At 33.1% G+C, this 19869-nt stretch overlaps 1 protein-coding gene and 1 long non-coding RNA gene across 22 annotated transcripts in view; one reads left to right on the top strand and one right to left on the bottom strand.

Moving 5' to 3' along the window:
- CCSER1 (coiled-coil serine rich protein 1) overlaps positions 1-19869 on the top strand; it is a 1212324-nt gene that overhangs the window by 216249 nt on the left and 976206 nt on the right. For 18 of the 21 annotated variants that reach the window (XR_014813355.1, XR_014813354.1, XM_021100741.2 and 15 more), the window contains one exon: positions 8963-9056. Coding sequence is in view for 19 of the 21 variants with exons in the window: in XM_021100741.2 (XP_020956400.2) it covers positions 8963-9056 (94 nt within the window). In the remaining 2 variants the exon portion in view is untranslated. Of the gene's footprint in view, positions 1-8962; positions 9057-10109; positions 10398-16604; positions 16658-19869 lie in introns of those variants that run through there. The other 3 variants (XM_084973413.1, XM_084973414.1, XM_084973415.1) reach the window with 2 other exon arrangements.
- LOC146401069 (uncharacterized) overlaps positions 1-19869 on the bottom strand; it is a 47773-nt gene that overhangs the window by 13381 nt on the left and 14523 nt on the right. The gene's annotated exons all lie outside the window — the stretch shown is intronic.

The following is a 19869-nucleotide window of genomic DNA, read 5'->3' as shown; positions in this document are numbered from 1 at the left end:
ATCCTATATACGAATATAAACCTAGAGTAAAACTTGAGACTTAATTATGTAGAACAAAGAATGCCTAAAATACCCATTTTTCACTAGAGTAGCTATCCTCTTCTGCTTGGCATTTATGATACACGTTCTAGTCACTGGTTGAACAAACTTACATGTTATCTTTTCTTTGGCAAATTCCAATTCACTGTATATTGGAAGAGGACATTGATGGGAGAACCACACACTGATAATAGTTAAAAGTAAGCACTTTCAATGAGGCGAAAATGACAGCTTTAACAACAACAAAAACATACCACAGAAATTCTAGGACAACTAAACTGATGTAGAGCTAGCAATCAAGAGTTCTTAAACATTCCCTCTGCATTACATATGAATTTTTCTGGATAATGTATCTTCTCCAAAACATCTGATAGTTTAAAAATAATTGACATTCCAGAAATGATACTACTGTTCATCAAAATAGTGTGGCAGTAATATACCTCATTTTCAGGTAATTGAGGATTTATGATAATATCATAGATAAGGTATTATTAGGTAAGTGAGATATTATTTTCCGTACCCTATAGCGATACAGCACTAGAGATTCTGAAAACGTAAAAACCTCTGCTCAGATGTAGCACAGAGGCATATATTTTTGTTTAGCATTAAGTACCGTGAAGAGTCCATATTATTCCTTAGGAATTCCACAGGCTTTGGAAATGCCTGTGATATAATAAAGTATAAATATGTTGCTTTGTATTACTCTTGAGGTATTTGTGGCAAGGGGATAGATTCAGTGCAATTAAAGAGATGAAAATTATATTTTGAGAAAATGATCAATAAATATTATTTGGCTTCAATAATAAATTTGTACGAAGCAATTTTAGATAGGTAGATATCGATTGTTGAGTTTTGAATGACAATCAAATTAGTATTTATTCTGTAGACACATATCATTGTCATCTTTTCATGTGTTGGTCAATGAGGGAATGCATATGTATGTATAAAGATTGATTACTTTAATGACAGTAAACTCAGAATAGTGTGTAGAAAGAATTGTAAGTGAAATATAAAGAATTCTAATGTTTCTTGGCAAAAGTTGATAGGGACACTGATTTGAAGATAATGAAGTACACTCTATAACTGTGTGATGCTCAGTGCCCCTAGTACACAAATAATGAAGGCTAGAAATAATGATCTCTCTCTAATGCATATTTTTTTAAATACTAGAATTCCAAATATTTAAAATGCGATAGCACCCTTTTCCACATTACCATGTCCGTCTTAAGTGATTACACACTATGTGATTGTGATATTTTATTAAATGAGTCTTGCTTTCATTCCAGTTAAGAGTATTTGATAATAATGATTTATGTTGCTTTACTGACGGCGACACAAACTGATGTTTGTACATATTTTTAATGCCAATATATTATTTTAATGAATTAGATAAAATTGTCATTCATATTTGCAAAATATATGTTTTTGGACTTACAGTGGGAAGCCTTATGAGTGAAGTATGATAGAATTAAGACAATTTTTGAAAGTATTTATTAAAAATGTATTTTGATGTATGCAGATCCGTAAGGTTAAGAAGCACCTAGGAAAGAGCCATGTATGTGTGGAAATACTTTGTATCTACCATGTCGAAAGGCAAAGGTATCTCTATTATAGTGATTAAATATGCTTTTTGTACTGAATCAGGAAACCAAAACCATAACTCCTCAAAGCGGTGATTACAAAGTATTGTCATTTTAATTTCTCTTTCCAAAAATTAGCAGTGAAATCATAATTAAAAATACATGCATGTATTGGTGTATTATCTTCTTTCTCTATTGCATATATAGACTGTACAGCTCAACTTCTATCGAACTGTATGTACCCAGCCTATATGATGTCTGGTTTTGATGTTGTGTATACCTTGTCCCTTTTACATATCTCATTTTTTACAATTCATATAATTTACGAATAATTATTTAAAGACACATACCAAGTTAGTTGGCTTTGTCTTTTTCCCAAGTAAAAAGGCCAGTGTAATTGATTATAAAACAAGTCTCAGAATGTATTTTAGACAGGGAGGTTTCACTGAGAGTCTTCCACAATAGCTACATTATATATTCTTGATATTAAAATGGTATTTTCTCTTCAGTCAATTTATGGAAACTCTATGATTAGACCGGTAAATAATGAAATGTATATATATCCCAACAGCACCTCATCGTAATGGAGAATGACTAGAAGAATGTAAACTAGAATGTCTATCCCTTTTTAATTTGAGTAATTCTCTCTTTACTTGTAGACTAAATCATGATCAGAGCAGTTCTACTGTGTCATTGCATATTAAATAAACAAGTATCAAAGTCTAGGGCATGTTATTTCTTACCTTTTAAATATTTTAAGGCTACTTGGAAAGTCCTTCAACTAAAATACAGCAGAATGGAAATGCAATTAATAACATCTTTATAGTACCGCTATTTTGTAATATTTTAATAATTTAACAATTTCCTTTGTCAGAGTTATTTCCTTTATAACCAACACTTGTGCAGTAACATGTCCCAGCTTCCTTTATTTTTTATAGGCTCACAAGTACTGTCTTTATTGCAGTAAAGGATAAGATTAAAGGATTATTTTAGAATGGGCCTTATGGAATAGTTACACACACACATTAATGGAGTCATCAGAGCTTGTTTTTTCAACTCTGTAGCTTCAGAAATTCATTTTTATTCTTCCAGCCAATAGCAACCAGGCTTTGGAGAATTAATTCACAGTTAACAAAACACCAGAGACTGATTTATAAATTATGGTACCTACTTTATTTATTTATAAAAGGGATTGGTATTTCTTTACTAGAATATAGTTAAGTTCTATGAACAATGAAAACATGTCTGTTAGGTTCATTGTTAAATCCCTAGAGTTTAGAAAATTGATTTTTGAATTACTTCATTAATAGTTAATCAGTTTACTCTTAATGGCGTAAAGTCATTTGGAAGATTACAAGAGTAATTAGTATTGCTGACAGTTTTCTAAATGCCTGTTTAGAGAATACTTGGTAACAGTTTTGCCTGATTTAATAGCCAATGTGTTATTATTAATTTACTAAAAAATTTAGCCCTTTACAATTAAACAACCAAATCTTCTCATAATACCCACATAAGTCTCGTGGAAAATAAATTACAATGTATATCAAATTGAATTTTTTTTGTGTGTGTTTTTTTTTGGATTTTTAGGGCAGCACCAGTGACATATGGAAGTTCTCAGGCTAGGGGTCAAATCAGAGCTACAGATGCTGGCCTATGACACAGCCACAGCAATGCCAGCTCCAAGCTGTGTCTGCAACCTACACTGCAGCTCACGGCGACGCTGGATCGCTGACCCACTGAGCAAGGCCAGGGACCGAACCTGCATCCTCACGGATACTAGTCATACTCATTTCTGCTGCGCAACGAAGGGAACTCCCAAATCAAATTTTCTAAACATTGGTTTAGATTTTATATAATCGAATTCTCCTGTTTTCTTATAATATCAAGCCTAATATATCAATTTATTTTAAATGGTTTAGCCACTTTTAAAGCAAAATTTATACATATTATAATGATTCCAAAGCAAATCAATATCCTTACCTTAAAACTGGTTACACATGTGCTCATACTAGGGATTTACATTTCTTTTTGCCTTTTGCCTTCTTACACTGATGTGAAACTTTTCATATTTCTCCGGGATTTCAGAAATATCCGAGTCTATTTTTTGCATATCTCTAGGATTTTTTTTTTTATTATACTAGACTTAAAAGAAAGTCTCTTAAATTTCCACATTCTGAGTTGTTGACTGGATTATTTTTTTATTATTTATTGGAATTCGCTGTACATTTGGCGATATTCCAGTTTCAAGATGCTGGCATCAGGTTGGACTTTCCTTTTTCTTTTTTTTTTTTTTTTTTACCTTATTTTCTTTTTTTTTTTAATTGTTATTTTCCCAATACAATTTTACATCTACTGTACAGCATGGTGACCCAGTTACACGTACATGTATACATTTTTTTCTCACATTATCATGCTCCATCATAAGTGACTAGATATAGTTCCCAGTGCTACACAGTAGGATCTCATTGCTAATCTGTTCCAAAGGCAATGGTTTGCATCTGTTAACCCAAGCTCCCAATCCGCCCCACTCCCTCCCCCTCCCCCTTGGCAACCACAATTAAACTTTACTGTCTATGCCCTTATGCCTTTTTATTTATTTATTTTTAAGTTTAAGCCCAGCTTTCAATTTTGTGCAACCTTGGTGTTCCCCCACAAAATGATTTGCTTTTCAAGTGTCAACTGCAATTGTTACATAAACAATTGTCCTATTACTATGATATATATATACCTGATACATTAACATTATTAAAAATTCATGGACTTACATTGTTCTATCTGTATTATGTAAAGCTGCCTCGGTTTTTATCTACCAGAATGTAAGAGACTATTTCTTCTTTCTTACCAGTTTTAGGTATTCCATTAATATCAAATGTCTAAAGCACGCAGTTGTGCCCTCTTAGATATGGGATATGATTATTAGTCTTAATTAAATGCTCAACTCCTTTTCCACTTCATTGTTGTATGTGACCACAAGTTCTAATCAATCCTTTCTATTCTCAGTACAGAACTACTTTTGATGCTACTACTTTACTTAGAAGTCTTTCTTTGCACAGATCACAAACATACACACAAAACTATGCCTTCATATTATAAACATACATAAAATTTAAAAAAGAATCATACATTCAGCTATTTATTAAAAACAATAGAAGTTAAAGATATTCTACCTTGTTTGTGTTTTTTCTGTGTATACAGTTCATGCCTGTTTATATTTGGCACATTAACTTTTCTGTTTGAGTAATGCTTAGCCTTTGACAGACTCAAATTGTTTGAGTCTGTTTCATTTAGCTATAATGATTATTGGGTTTTTTCCAATGTTCATAGTGTCAGATAATAGCCAGAGAGAAGCCATTTAGATTGCTTTTCTTAGCCTTTCAAAGCTACTTCCAACTTTTTTAAGCAAAACTTGTTTTCTGGCAACGAAAGAATGTTCCAAAAATGTTCTGGGTTTTTTTTTTTTTTTTTTTTTTCCCTTTTCCTTTCCTTCCTTTTATCTTTCCCTACAATTGAGGAGCCCTTGTTCTGTTTTGTTGGCGGAAATTGGATAACAACTATCTGGACTGCCTCTAAGTGCTGACCCAAGGCAAAAGTATTATTTCTGCCTATTGGGCTTTCTTAAGGAGCAATTTGGAAAAAAAATATTTCTTTTAGGTCTATGAGTCCATATTGATTTTTCTTCTATAAAGTCATGTTGCTCTATCTATTCTCCTTTTCTTATAAGATTTCACCAACTTCAAAGACTCTCCTCTACACTAATAAGAAAGTTGTTTATAAGCAAGATGTCAAATCAAAGCTATTTAGAAAAAGTAAAGGACTCTTCATTAGACTCGTGGTAGATGGACTTCTGCTAGCAGTCCAAATGTCAAAGTTCACCTGTGAAATGAGAATAAAATAGGAAAAATGCAGTGATTTTTCCAGATTTAATTTGTGTACCTTGTAAGTGTAACTTTCTTATATTAAATGTTGGGATAGCAGTGTCAGAGTTTTTAAGTATTTCCTGTATTTTTCAAAATTAAGATGGATATATTAACTGTCAAAATTCAAAAGAAGGTTGCGCAATCCCACCTTAAAAAGATCATGTATGCCTCTGGACCTCAGGAACTACTGGGACAAGAAACCAGAAGACCTACTACTATGACAGTTTTCAGTTTCCAAATAGACTTAGAGTGGTCTTAAGGATGCAATAAAATCCAAAGCCTCTGTGATATTTATCTTGCAATATCTATCACCAAACAGAAATTTTTTTCTCACTTCTCTGAAAGAGCTATGATTAACAAGTTTGGTTAAAATGCTCATCTTGGACCATCTATCAAGGACAGGAAGTTTGGCTCATCTTCTATAGAGGCATGGACAGATCGGATGGGATGGTTTCAGCTGAAAGGGAGAAATGAAATGCAGTGCAAATCATGGGTGCTAGCAATGAACAAGATGTTCTTAGTTGGCATAACAATAACAACAACAACAAAAGCAGCAGCAGCAGCAGCAAAACATATGCCAGACATTTATTTTCTTTCTTCCTTTGTTCTGGTCTTCATTGCTCTCTAAATATTGTTGGTTGTATAACTTTTGGGGGACTGCTATAACAAAATACCACTGACTTGGTAGCTTAACTAGCAAAAATGTATTTTCTTACAGTTTTGGAGGCTGGAAGTCCAAGATGAAAGTTTAGGCAAGTTTGGTTTCTCCTGAAGCCTCTCTCCTTGGTTTGTAGAAGGCTGTGCTTTTCCTGTGTCTTCTTATGGTTGTTCTTCTGTCTGTGTTGTCTGTCCTTATATCCTCTTCTTATAAGAACACCAGTCATGTTAGATTAGGGCCCACTCTTATGAGTTGATTTAATTGTAACTTCTGTAAGGGCACTGTCTTCAAAAATAACCACATTCCACGGTACCGGAGATTAAGACTTTAAGTTTATGAATTTTGGATGAAAACAGGTAAGACCATAGTATTAGTTAATGAAATTGAAAATAAAGTATAATATTGTTTACGGTAATTTGAAGCTATATCAAATACTACACTTTCATCATGAAAAGCAAAATTACCAATATAATCTTGACTACCCGAATAAAATTCTCTTCTATGGATACTGAGTAATAAACCCTAGTAATAGTATCCCTTTTCTAAACTTTTAAATTTCCACAATCAACTTCAGGTATGTTTCTTTTGTTGCTTCAATATTCTGTTTTGCACTTTTGAGAATGTTGGCTTATCTTTTGTTGCCTATATTTATAGCATCTTTTTATGTTATATAAATAAACAACTTATGCTCAGTGGCTTATCTCTGCCGCAATATATCATAGAGCTTTCAAGAAATAGCTGATTTTATTTCTAATTTAAATTATTAGATACCTTGTAATTATACAAATATAATGAAATACAATGCAATCCTATGTAGTAATAGTCTCTTGTAACTTTCATTTATAGAAATAAGCATTTATATTTGAGGATATTTATCACATCTGAAACTACTGCTGTGCTCTATTAATAAATAATGTGTTTCTGAAGTTTAATAATGTTTATTTTTTAATGATTTTTATTCTTTCCGTCATAGTTGGTTTACAGTGTCCTGTCAATTTTCTGCTTTACAGCAAAGTGACCCAGTCACACATACATATATACATTCTTTTTCCTCTCATTATCCTCCATCATGCTCCGTCATAAGTGTCTAGATATAGTTCCCAGTGTTATACAGCAGGATCTCATTGCTTATCCATTTCAAAGGCAAGAGTTTGCATTCTATTATCCCAGATTCCCAGTCCATTCTACTCCCTCCTGCTACCCCTGGCAACCACAAGTCTGTTCTCCAAGTCCATGTGTTTCTTTTCCATGGTACAAATGTATATTTGCACCGTATATTAGATTCCAGATATAAGTGATATCATATGGTATTTGTCTTTCTCTTTAATAATGTTTAATTCTGCTTTTTTTTTTTTTTTTTTTTAACGGTGAGGGCAGTTTGTATAAAAGTTACAGTATCCTTATTTTAATCCCAGGGACTAAAGTGTTCAGTGTCTGTTTGACAACACCATTCAGCTTTCTCTTATGAAGATTTACTTCTTTAAATGCAAATTATGGTAAAATCCAAAGCAATAGAAAAAGTAATTTGAAATGTTGTGGCATTGCTTAGTATTTAGGTTGTTTTTATTTTCTCCTTTTGCTTTTTAGGGCCACACTTGTGGCAAGTGGAAATTCCCAGGCTAGGGGTCAAATTGGAGCTATAGCTGCAGGCCTACACCACAGCCACAGCCACAGCCACAGCCACAGAGGCTCCCAGCTGCAATGGGTTCGCAATCCACTGAACCACAAAGGGAACTCCCTAGGTTGTTTTTCTTGATATCCCTTTTAAAAAAAAATTTGTTATTTCAATTTAGTCTCAATAAATTCTTACTTCTCTTAACATATTCACTATCAACCTATATACAAATACGCAAATAAAAATTTTATTTCTTTCTCAAGAATTTCTACCTCTGCACATCACTGTTTTCCTTCAAGATTTCTCAATATACCTTTCTGGTTCATTGTGCTATTTTCCCTCTTGAAAAAAGAAAAGGAAAGAAAATAAAAGAAAAATTAACCTAACCTATGATATTTGTGACATTGTGAAAACCAATAATTAATTTTTAACTTAATTGGTACTTACTTCTACTGTTCATCCCTCCCAATCTAAAGCAAATGATTGGGAAACAGTAACTGGATTCCCCCTTCCAAGCATAATTTTTTTTTTTTTTGCCTTTTCTAGGGCCACTCCTGCGGCATATGGAGATTCCCAGGCTAGGGGTCGAATCGGAGCTGTAGCCACTGGCCTACGCCAGAGCCACAGCAAGGCGGGATCCGAGCTGCGTCTGTGACACACCACAGCTCACGGCAACACCGGATCCTTAACCCACTGAGCAAGGCCAGGGATCGAACCCACAATCTCATGGTTCTTTGTCGGATTCGTTAACCACTGCGCCACGACGGGAACTCCCCACGCATAATTTAAATTAACATCACAGGGTTGGCATTCTATACAAAAATTGTTTGAGAAACAAATATGTCAGAAGACTATTACACAAATTGGAAAGATAGATATTAGAAAAAGTTTCTGAAGTTTTAGTTCACAGAATTCTGTATATGTGAAAAACCTCCTTGTGCATTTTTAATGAGTTACAGTTTTTTATAATAAGTGTTGAAATATGTATTAAACTGATAGTTTTAAACCTTATAATCAGATCATCTTGGGGGTTCACTTAAAGCATTTCCTTTCTTATTTTCCATTCTTTTTCTCTTGGTGACGTCTACCTACAGATGTTTCTTCAGTTGCTCAGTGTTTCGGTTTCTAACTATTGACTTTGCTTTTTCTTCAGGATGTCTTGAATAATTTGGGATCTTGTGAACTGGATGAAGATGACCTGATGCTTGATTTAGAATTTTTAGAGGAACAGAGCCTTCGTCCTTCAGGTAGGTGTTGAATAGATGCACAGTATCATACAACTCTGGTCCCAGTCATTTAGCTTTCGTTGAGAAGCTAAGTGCTGTTTAGATTGCATTCAGTCTTTTCATTCCCCAGTTTGTATATTCTGTGTGCAAGGCACATGCTAAGTACCCTAGACACATGCTTCTGGTGATCTTAAAATCTGTTATAGAAATATAAATTTGGTTGAAAAGCAATTATAGAATATGAAAAACAACTATAAAACAACAGTTTTTTCAAAGAGAGAACTCCTGTTTAAATCCTTCATGAAAAAGTAAGTATTTTATTTTTAGGGGGGAGGGAAGAAAACAACAATTACAATTCCATTTTTCATTTATATTATATGACTAAATGAAATTTTTGTGGATCTATATTTACTCTTTCAAATCTTAGTCGCCTCAATAATAACTGCAGAGGTTACTGTTGATGCAATAAGGTTGACTTCAAAATTAGTGCCTATTAATAACAACCTTACATGTGTTGAATATACAATGATATGCTAAAAATAATTAAAATAAATAATGGTGACATATGTATGTGCTATGGTATGATTGTAAAGATGCACCATCAATGGAGAACTTTGCAATGATGGAGTAGACTGGCCATACCTAAAGTCAGTGATCACTGATGTCGCTACAATGGTAACAATGCAATGACTACAGAAGTACACGGCAACACCACTCCTGCCCACAAGAACATTAAGTCTCTCTAGTAAACCATGATTTTATAGGAAATTTTGGGATGAGAAGAGTCAGAATATCAAATGGCATGATGAGATTGCAGGCAATCAAATGTGGAATGTGGAGAACTCTACACGATAAGCGGTCTGGTTTCTTCAGAAAATTAATGGCATGATAAAAAGGGGAGGCATCTTGCAGGTTAAAAATGCAAAGTGACACGTCTGTTGGCAAAATACAGAATATATTTGTGAATTTATCAGAGAAGTTCGAGTAGTAACAAAATTATCATACGATTATTTTTATTTTTATTTTGAGGGGCGTTAAATATTTTTCTTTGGTTTTCTCTTTTAATCTTTTAAGGAAAACTCTTTACAGAGAGATGCATATGGTTGAAGTAATATGGTGTTTGAGATTTGCTTTACCAACAGAACGAAGAAAGGAATAGATGAAACAAAAGTGGCAAATTATTGAAAATTATCAAAACTGGGCAGTAGGGGAAAGTTTCATTGGTTAATTATATGTTTTCTCTATTTTGTGTATGATTAAAGATTTTCACAATCAAAAATAAAACCATGTAATAAATAAACAGAATTACAGAAAACACAGCAATCTTAGTTATGTTTAGTAACCAACCATTAAAAAGAAAAAGGATGACTGAAAAATATGAAGAGTTAGCTCAGTTTATTTTCTTGTAAACAAACATGAACATTTGTAAGCTTTAACTTATCTCTTATAAAACGAGTGCTAGGTACTTCATTAGATTATTATAAAAATGATATAACACATGGGTCACATGGCCATTGGTGGCGAGGAGGGGGACAGTCAGATGGTCAGACACATTGCTGGGGGTGTTAGGGGCCCTTCTCAAGAAGGGGTGCTGTTGTACTTCCCATTGTGGCTCAGGGTGTTAGGGACCTGAGGACACTGGCTCTGTGAGGATGCATGTTGGATTCCTGTTCTCAGTCCGTGGGTTGAGGATCTGGTATTCACAAGCTGCTGGGTAGGTCACAGATACAGGTCGCAGATGCAGTTGGGATCCAGTGTTGCCTTGGCTGTGGTGTAAGCCTGCAGGTGTAGCTCTGATTCAACCGCTGGCTTGGGAATTTCCATATGTTGCAGATGTGGCCATAAAAAGAAAAAAAAAAAAGAAAAGAAAAGAAAGAGGGGCTGCTGCTTGCTTTAGGACAGTGCAGGGTACTAGCATTCAGTGAGATGGGCATCGCACCATAGCAGCTAAACTATTCTGTCTACCTGCAAATACCTACACCCTCTGTGGGGACAGGGCAGAGCCCAGGAAAGGGAGAAGGGTATGGGAGACTCCCTGAGTGCTGGGGTTTCCCTCAAGATACAGATAACTTACTTGAAGCCAGAATCAGAGTAGCTTATGCATCAACTGAGTTAACCAAATTGTTCATAAGATAAATAAACTTTGCATAGCTGAAGTACAGTTCTAATAAATGAGATATTCCTTAAAGTGACTTGCATTTGTTTAATGTTACTTAATAAAATGTCTTTTGAGAACCTGTTTCATTATGGATGCCACATTATGGGCTTTGAAATAAGCCACAGATATCTGTTTATGTACATTAGCTCAGAAATAAGAATTTCTGGTTGAATTGGTTTTACACAATTTATTTTCTTTTTTAAGAAACATAATTAAAGGTCTCAGACTATAAGAAGCTTATTATTAATAACTGATATTGATAAAAAGCTCATTAAGGCTAAACAATCTAAAGTGATGGTTTAATTTAAGTGATTTTCAAAAGTTGGAAAACTAAAATAATGCAGCCATTAAATTCTACTACTTACGTTACTGAAAATCATTAGAGGGTTTGGAAAACCTTTGTTAGAATAAAACATTCATTTTTGGTTATAAAGTCTTAAAGAAGCAAAATTTATAGCAGTTTATAATGAAGCTTACTGTAATGGCCACGAAATTTGTGAAAGACTAGAAAAGTACTTTTGTTTTTAAAACATTAAGTCAAGTATTTCTAAGTTGTCATGTTTGGCATGCATAAATTTAATTCAGTTTAACATAAAATTAATGATGTTTAGATTTGAAAAGGCTGGAGCAATCATCCTGTGTTGTTGAAAGTATAGAAGTTCTGCTGTCCTTTTTAACTATAGTAATTTGTACGTGGTAGAGTCTCAGTTGGTATTTATTAACATTATCTAATTTAAAACATAGGCAGATGTATTTTGACATGTGTATAATGAATAAAAGTGGATTTAAAATATAAAACCAAAAATTAGTGAAGTTCAATCATTTTCCTTATCTTTAGAGAAAATCAAACACCTTTAATTAAAAGATTTGACTGGACCAAGTTTGAAAATATGTAATTTAAAGATTCTTTTGCATTTTTTCAAAATATGTCTTAGACACTTCATATTGTGCACTTTTACATGCAAAGAGGCATTCCGATGGCCAGTAGAATGCATAATAAATGTACATGTTAACATTCACATAATATTAATTATTGTTGGTAGATATATTACTTGTAATACAAGCATACATGAGTTAAAGTATATCAACCAGCCATATGAAATAACAGAATAGCACAAACAAAAGATAAAATGCTAATTTGAATTATGGGTTCAAAATTTATTTCATACAAATGCTCATATACTTGTATATTTGAATATGTGTCTGTGTATTTCGTTGTGTTGTATTGTGACTTGTGCTTATGCTCATGACTTGTGCATGATAAAGATGACTATTATTATAGTCATAATAATTTTGGATATCTTTTATTTACTTAATTAATTAATTAATTTATTTTTTGGTCTTTTTGCCTTTTCTAGGGCCACTCCTGCGGCATATGGAGGTTCCCAGGCTAGGGGTCTAATCGGAGCTGTAGTTGCTGGCCTACGCCAGAGCCACAGCAACGCCAGATCCGAGCCGTGTCTGTGACCTATATCACAGCTCACACAATGCCGGATCCTTAACCCACTGAGCAAGGCCAGGGTTGGAACCCGCAATCTCATGGTTCCTAGTCGGATTCGTTAACCGCTGCGCCACAACGGGAATTCCCCTGGACATCTTTTAATATGCTTTTTATTTCATTCTTGCCATCTGTATATTTCATCTCTAATAATGAATTACAAGTTTTCAGTTAAGTTTCCAAAAGTTTGTTTTTGACTAGTGCAGTGAACAATTTGAGTAAATTTACATGAATTATTTGAATATATAAATATAACCATGAAGTCCTAAATTAACATACTTTCTAAAGACACACTTAGTATGGATACATAACAGTAGAAATAAAATATCTGTTTTAAAGTGTAGTAAGTGGATATTATCCTTTTCTTTTTAATGAAAGCACAAAAGGACAATTTCAATGAAAGAAAGGTGTGTGGAGTCAAAATGCGTTCCTCAAAGGAGACTTGCCTTAAGGAGAAAAACTAAAGGCAACTGTTCTGAATAATCTACTCTGATTTTGGCATTATCTAATATTATATTTTTAAATTCTAATATAAAAGCTAAGGTTTTTAGATTAAAAAGTCATGGATAAGCCTTCTAGGTGTCTTTTATTATGTTTTCTTGAATTAATGTTTAAATTATTTTCTGGAAAATGTATTTTATGTTCAGTTAATATGCATCATGTTTAAATACAAGATTAAATTCGTTTAATACCAGGCATCCCATTTCCCCTGTGGTAAAATATTCTATTTATCTTTTCTCTAATAAATCATTTATAGTGCACCTATGACCAGTTATTTTTTTACTTTAAAAATGAAATGCTATCATTTATACATTGATACATTAAATAATATATTAGTGACCCTTCCCACTTTTTGTATATCTCTTCATTCTTTTCATGTTGATGTGGCGGTGTTTTGCCACATATTATGTCATGAAAGATGTTAGCAGTGATGTTGCTTAGATATACCTCAACAGTCTTGAAAAATAAAAGTACTAACAAAATGTACTAGCCTTTAGTATCTCTAAGACTCAAAAGAAGTGACCTTAAAATTTTCTTTACATTGAAGTACATATTATGAACCATATAATCTGTCGAGGAAAAATATCAGAAATATATTTTTACTAAATTTTTCTTTATATATATTTTACTTAATTTTTCTTTTGTTTAGGATTTTTTTCTATTAATTTAAGTATTCTGCACAGTAATTATTCAAGACAAGTAAGGTGACAATAAAAGAAGGATATGAAAAATAAGATGAAGCCACAAGTAATGTTGGCTCACAAAATGTATACTACTATTACAAGAGTGAACAAAAAAGGTTACTTGGAGTTACTACTATCATAAGTGTGGAAACAGAACCAATTACATTATTAAAAAATATACCATCAATAATTCAGTGCCTTTTTTAAGATAAAGAAATTCTTGTTACAAAAACTGGAAGATATTTTGCTCACATGTCTTTATAAAGTGTAAATTATTTGATTTCAAGAATAGTTTCTTCAGCAAGTCCTTTTGGTATTACGTGTTGGTATCATGCTACCAGGTCAGTAAGAAATTCTAAATGGTGACACATCAGTGCAGCAAAAGCCAGGAGCTTTATGAAAATTTTGCTTAACTGAAAAACAAAATTGATTTCCTTGACAATAGTTCATATTCCTCAGAAATTTCTAATGTTGAAAATAATTGATGTAAATGTTGTAACACATTTTCCTCAGACATGAGTTAGTTAATGTAAAGCCTAGTAGAATATCCAGTATTAAGCAGTGTTACTTCCAGCTGAGTCCTCCAAAATGAACTGTTTGCAAAATGTAACCATTATGTAAGTAAGTTTGCATCAAGTAGATATAATCAACACGTCAGTTAATATCAAACAGTGCATACTGTTCAATAAAAAATAAGAAATTTTTGAGATTGGGTTTTGGAACATTTAATCTGAAGCTGTCCTTTTGCACAATGAACTAGAACAAGGTCACATTGTCTATTGAGGCTGCTTCTAGTATTATCTTCCTAGGGGCAGAGGCTGATGGGAAACACGCACCTAGGTGATTTGACAGTGAAGCATCATAATTAACGAAATGAGTTAACGTTAAAAGGAAAGAAAGCTACAACAGATTTGGGCATTACCTATTTGGAACATATTAATTAAAGTACCATTTCTCCAATTCTTTCTTTTGGTAATACCAGGAATGGGTCGTATATAACTTTTAGCAATTAGTAGCTAGAGATCTAATTTGATGGGAGGGAAAACTGAATGCCTGTAATAAATAAGCAACACTCTTGGTCTAAGCTGTCTCATGTTATCCTCACAATAACTCTCTGCAAGGAAACTGCGTTTTAAAGATTCATTCAATTTAAAGAAACCGCAAATTAACATCAAAAGAGAGCAAGTACTTGAGAGAGAGACACATCCAAGTTAGAAATGCAGTTTTGCCACAGTAGCCTTGGGTAAGCAATCATATCTTTCTGAGCCCTTTTCCTCCATTTGTCAATTGACAATAAAAATCTCAAACTCAAAATATCTTCCTACCCAAATGGGTGATGTATTTAATGTAAAGTGACTTTTATAGTTGCCTGGAATAAAATAGGCGCCCAGTACAATCTGCTTGCATCTCTTGAAATCTTAAATTACTTGAAAAAGAATTTGTCTTATCAGTGGTTATTTTTCATGGTTTTTAATTTCTTAACATGACATTATTATATATATATATATACACACATATATATATACACATATGTATGTATTTTAAAATATGCTTTCTGATTTGAATTTTTATTATTTTCTCTATAACATTTTAAATGGTGCTTTATAAGTACTATTTATTCAAATATTAAGTCATTTTGCTTTTAACAGGTGGTACATTTCTTTGTGTTAAAACCAATGCATTTAATGCATGAAAACATTTTTTCAGATATCAGTTATATGTCCAAAATATGATAACATATTAAAATAGCAATTTCTCAAGAAAGAATACATTTCTGTTTTAAGTACTTTAAAACTTATAAACCAAAATCATTAATGTTCAGGGAGAAAACCAAATGTTTCCTTTGTATTAAATTTGGTGTTTATAATTGGCAGTTGAGTTACTCAGTTGAAAATATGTTTTACTTATTTAGCAATATTTGATAAAAATAATGTAATGGACATTTGGATGATTGGATAAAGAAATTTTATGTTGTCTTTTTTATTTATTTTGGACATTATTTCTGAACATACCTAGGGCCAGTATCTCTTGGTATATGTCCAAATGCAAATAGGGACTTAATGGCCCAGTGATATCAATTAGGAATTAATTAGGTAGTTGTTACATTATTTTGAGTTTGATGAACAAGCAACATGAAATTCTGCAGTGAGTTAGGAACTCCTCCTGTGCCTATTAATTAAGAAGGTAATTTTTGTTATTAATTTTTAATGGATAATAGCACAGCAGAGTTAAGATGAAACCCTAGTGGCTTTGCTAATCTGAATGGTAATGTACAAATTGCAGGAACATCCACACAGGGAGAATTATAAAAATCAACTATAAGTTTTAACAGGCTTTGGTATGGCTAGATCAAAAAAAAAAAAGTATCTGTAAATTATCTTCAATTTGATTGTATAAAGCTAAGGAACATGACACTTAATTTTGGGAGTGTGACATAGTGGCTAAAAATCTGGAATCTGGAGTTAGACAAATCTCAGCCACAATCAGGATATGTAAATTTGAATAAATTACTTAATCACTCTTAGCTGCCCTTTCTCATTTGAAAATGGGGACAATAAAAGTATCTACTTCATGAGTTTGTTGCAAGGAATAATAAATTAAAGCACAGTAGAATGCTCTGTCATATATCTAGCATGTAATATTAAGAACTATAGCAAATATTATTTTTTGCAATATGCATGATAGAATATGATGTACCTGATGATTTTTAAGAATCTGCTTTTTTTCAGTTTTGGTGATATTTCCAGACAGTCTCTATTAGTGGAGGGTCTCACCCACATTTGTGAGTATAATATTTCTCGAATTTTAAATATAGAATTAATTTTGTGGCTATCATTTATTTCCAAACTTATACAGTTATAGCATTAAATATAACAATAGAAGGCAATAAATAACATGTATTGAATCCAATGTGCCTATTCAATGAAGTAAATAACCCCTTTCATATTTGAGAAAATTTAAACTGACCAAATATTATGGGCAGTGAATGTCCCAGGGGAACCCAAACAAAGTTTTGCTAACTCTAAATGCTCTGTATTTAATCATCATGATTCTTTTGACTAATAAAATTAATTCATATTAAATTTTAAGATCACAAGTACACTAAAGCTTTTGTCTCAAATTGGCTCTTCTTTCTATTAATTTAGTTACAGTCGTCACTTATGTATATTTGTATTTGACTTCATGCAAGAAGCTGAAACTTACTTATATTTATTTACTGGAGTACCTATGTTGTCCCAAGCACTGGTCTAGATTCTCAGATATTTCTGCTTTTGCCTTGTTTGTAAACTGTAATTTATAAACTCTTTGGATTATCCAATTTAATCCTAACAACAATTCTCTAGAAATTATTACTCTTCTCACTTTACAGATGAAGAAATGGAGACTCAGGAGAATATTATTATTGGTTCAGGATCACAGAGATAGTCAGTGGCTGAAGTAGGGTTTAAATTATACTAAGGCGACTCGTTGCCAACTTAATGTTTTCATTATACAGAGCTCTCAGTGATGTTTCGTTACTAGGAGAAACAGTTATAACAAAAATTCAAAATGTTGTTTTGTTATACAGTGCTCGGGTAACACTATATGAGTAAGATTGTGACAGAAGTTGTCCTTTCAAAGATGTCATCCCCTGGGGGCTGTCGCTCTTTTCATTTCTGTCTTAAAAGGCTTAGAGGACGTGTTTTCTGCTTGGTGACCATTAGATGGCAATCTTGTTCTGACAATGAAGATAGTAACCCTGTCATACATTTGTATTCAGCTTTACAGTTTACAAGGGATTTCAAATATGTTATCTCATCAAATTATCACAATAACACTCTGAAATAGGTGTTAATATATCCCAGCTACAGTAGAGGAAGCTAATACTCTATGGTTAAAAACTTACTGAAGTTCCTGTAGCCAATATTAACCCAGATCTTAACATTAAATGACAGGGTTTTTGTCACTAGCTTTCTGGATCTTGCTGTTTCTAAGTTTACATAGTACAATTCTGATATATTTGGTTGTATATTTTCCAAGGCCCCTGGAAATCACAGTTACATCTTAGAAAAGAGGACAGGGTCGCTTCAAGCAGGCATGCTGAATGTTGTGAAAAATAAGTACTTCTAACTAAAAAGCAAGAGAAAAGGCAAAAAAGCTTGGAAAAGTAGACAGAGCCATAACGCAGAATAGTACGGGATCACTTAATATAAGAATAAACATCTCCACCCACATCGGCAGGTCCGTGAGGCATTGATGTATTGCAATATATTATTCCATTGCCTTTAAAAAATCATTATAGTCCTGAATCGTCAAGCTAAAAATTATATTCTGCATACTCTGAAAAGGTGGTAAATTGTATAATTCACTTAGGAAATTCATTTATTTAAACTCTGTTTTTTAACTGTTTAATATGTTGAGGAAAAAATTACTTAGTACTTCGTAAACTTTATCCAGAATATCATTTCATAAGGATTCCAGATTGTCAAATTTGGAATATATATAATTTTTTTTTTCTTTTTAGGGCCACACCTGCAGTATGTGGCGTTTCCCAGGCTAGGCGTTTAATCGGAGCTACATCTGCTGGCCTATGCCACAGCCACAGCAACTCAAGATCTGAGCCCTGTCTGTGACCTACACCACAGCCCAGAGCAACACCGGATGCTCAACCCACTGAGCGAGGCCAGGGATTGAACCTGAAACCTCATGGTTCCTAGTTAGATTTGTTTCCGCTGTGCCACAGTGGGAACTCCTGGAATATATTTTAATATACCTTTTATATAATTTTTATATTTTCCCCTATATTCATTCCCCCAGGTTCTTGCAAATGACTGACTAGACATAAGGAGTGTGTGAAAGGTTTACTAATTGTCATTCTTGAAAAAAGCAATAATGTATTTATGGTCCATTGTTAGGTATAGGAATCATGTTATTACTTGAACTTGAGACTACGCAATTATCTGTAATATCTATTTTCAGGATAGATAGTTCAAAATTTTAATATTTTTTGTTTATTTTTTGGTTTTGGCTGATACGTTCATTAACTGACTAATTAATTAGTTCATTACTTTGATACTTTGCTTTCAATTCCCAGTTTTTTTTTTAATTTCAAACATTGTTTTTGAATATAACATTATCCTGGGTGCATTGTTTTTGGCATTTAGTTCATGATGTTAAATGGCCTCCTTCAATGACAGAAGAAAGGCTTTAACAAAAGATATTTTCAGACATTATGACATGAAGCCTCTCTTGCTTCTGTTCCCCATGAATATTTAGAATCTTAATGGTCTTGTTCAAGGTCATGAGTTCGTTTGTGGTAGAAATAGGCCCGTTCATAAGAAATTGCCCAGCTCCACTTAGGAAGCACAATTCATTATTATTATTATTTTTATTATTGTTGCCAACAGAGTAAGTCATTTGATTTGAGTATGTCAGGGTGACTGGCTCTTTCGCCTGTCAGACTCCGCTATCCTTCAAGAGGATTGCTTTAGCTACAGTGAAGGCTTTTAGATGAAACTGGTTTTAAAGGCTAGTCAGCTATAACTGGAAAATGTTTACACATTCTGACCTAATTTAATATTAAATGACAACACTTTTAATGAAGTCATAGGATTTACTTGTAACCTGTTATTGTGGCACTTCCTACCATTATAGACTCTCTTCTTCTGTGCAGAGGGGCAGTCAAAGGCCCAAGTTCATTAGAGGATACAGTCAAAGGAAAAGATTTCTTTCACTCAGTGTGGTTTATCTGTAGCAATTAGAAAGAAAATATGTGTCTCAATATAAAATTTCATGGCCTCGTACAATTATGTGGTGACATCCCCACACAATTGCTTGAATAATACCAGCCACATCAGCTGTCACTATCAAAATGAACAAGTAATTAAGAAGGCAAAGGCTGGTCTTTCTTCTGAAGAAGTGGAATATTTATATATTAAAAATTGTTCGCCAACAAGAAAAATAACCACTGACATGAAACATAATTTTCTACAGTGCCTGAGGCAGAAAAGATAG

Source organism: Sus scrofa, chromosome 8, assembly GCF_054392235.1.
Source record: "Sus scrofa isolate SSC_HxYL_T2T_F1_AM1 chromosome 8, Sscrofa_HxYL_maternal_Yorkshire_Landrace_v2.0, whole genome shotgun sequence".
Lineage (NCBI taxonomy): Eukaryota > Metazoa > Chordata > Mammalia > Artiodactyla > Suidae > Sus > Sus scrofa.
The sequence above is the reverse complement of the archived record's forward strand: the minus strand, read 5'-3'. Positions and strand labels throughout refer to the sequence as shown.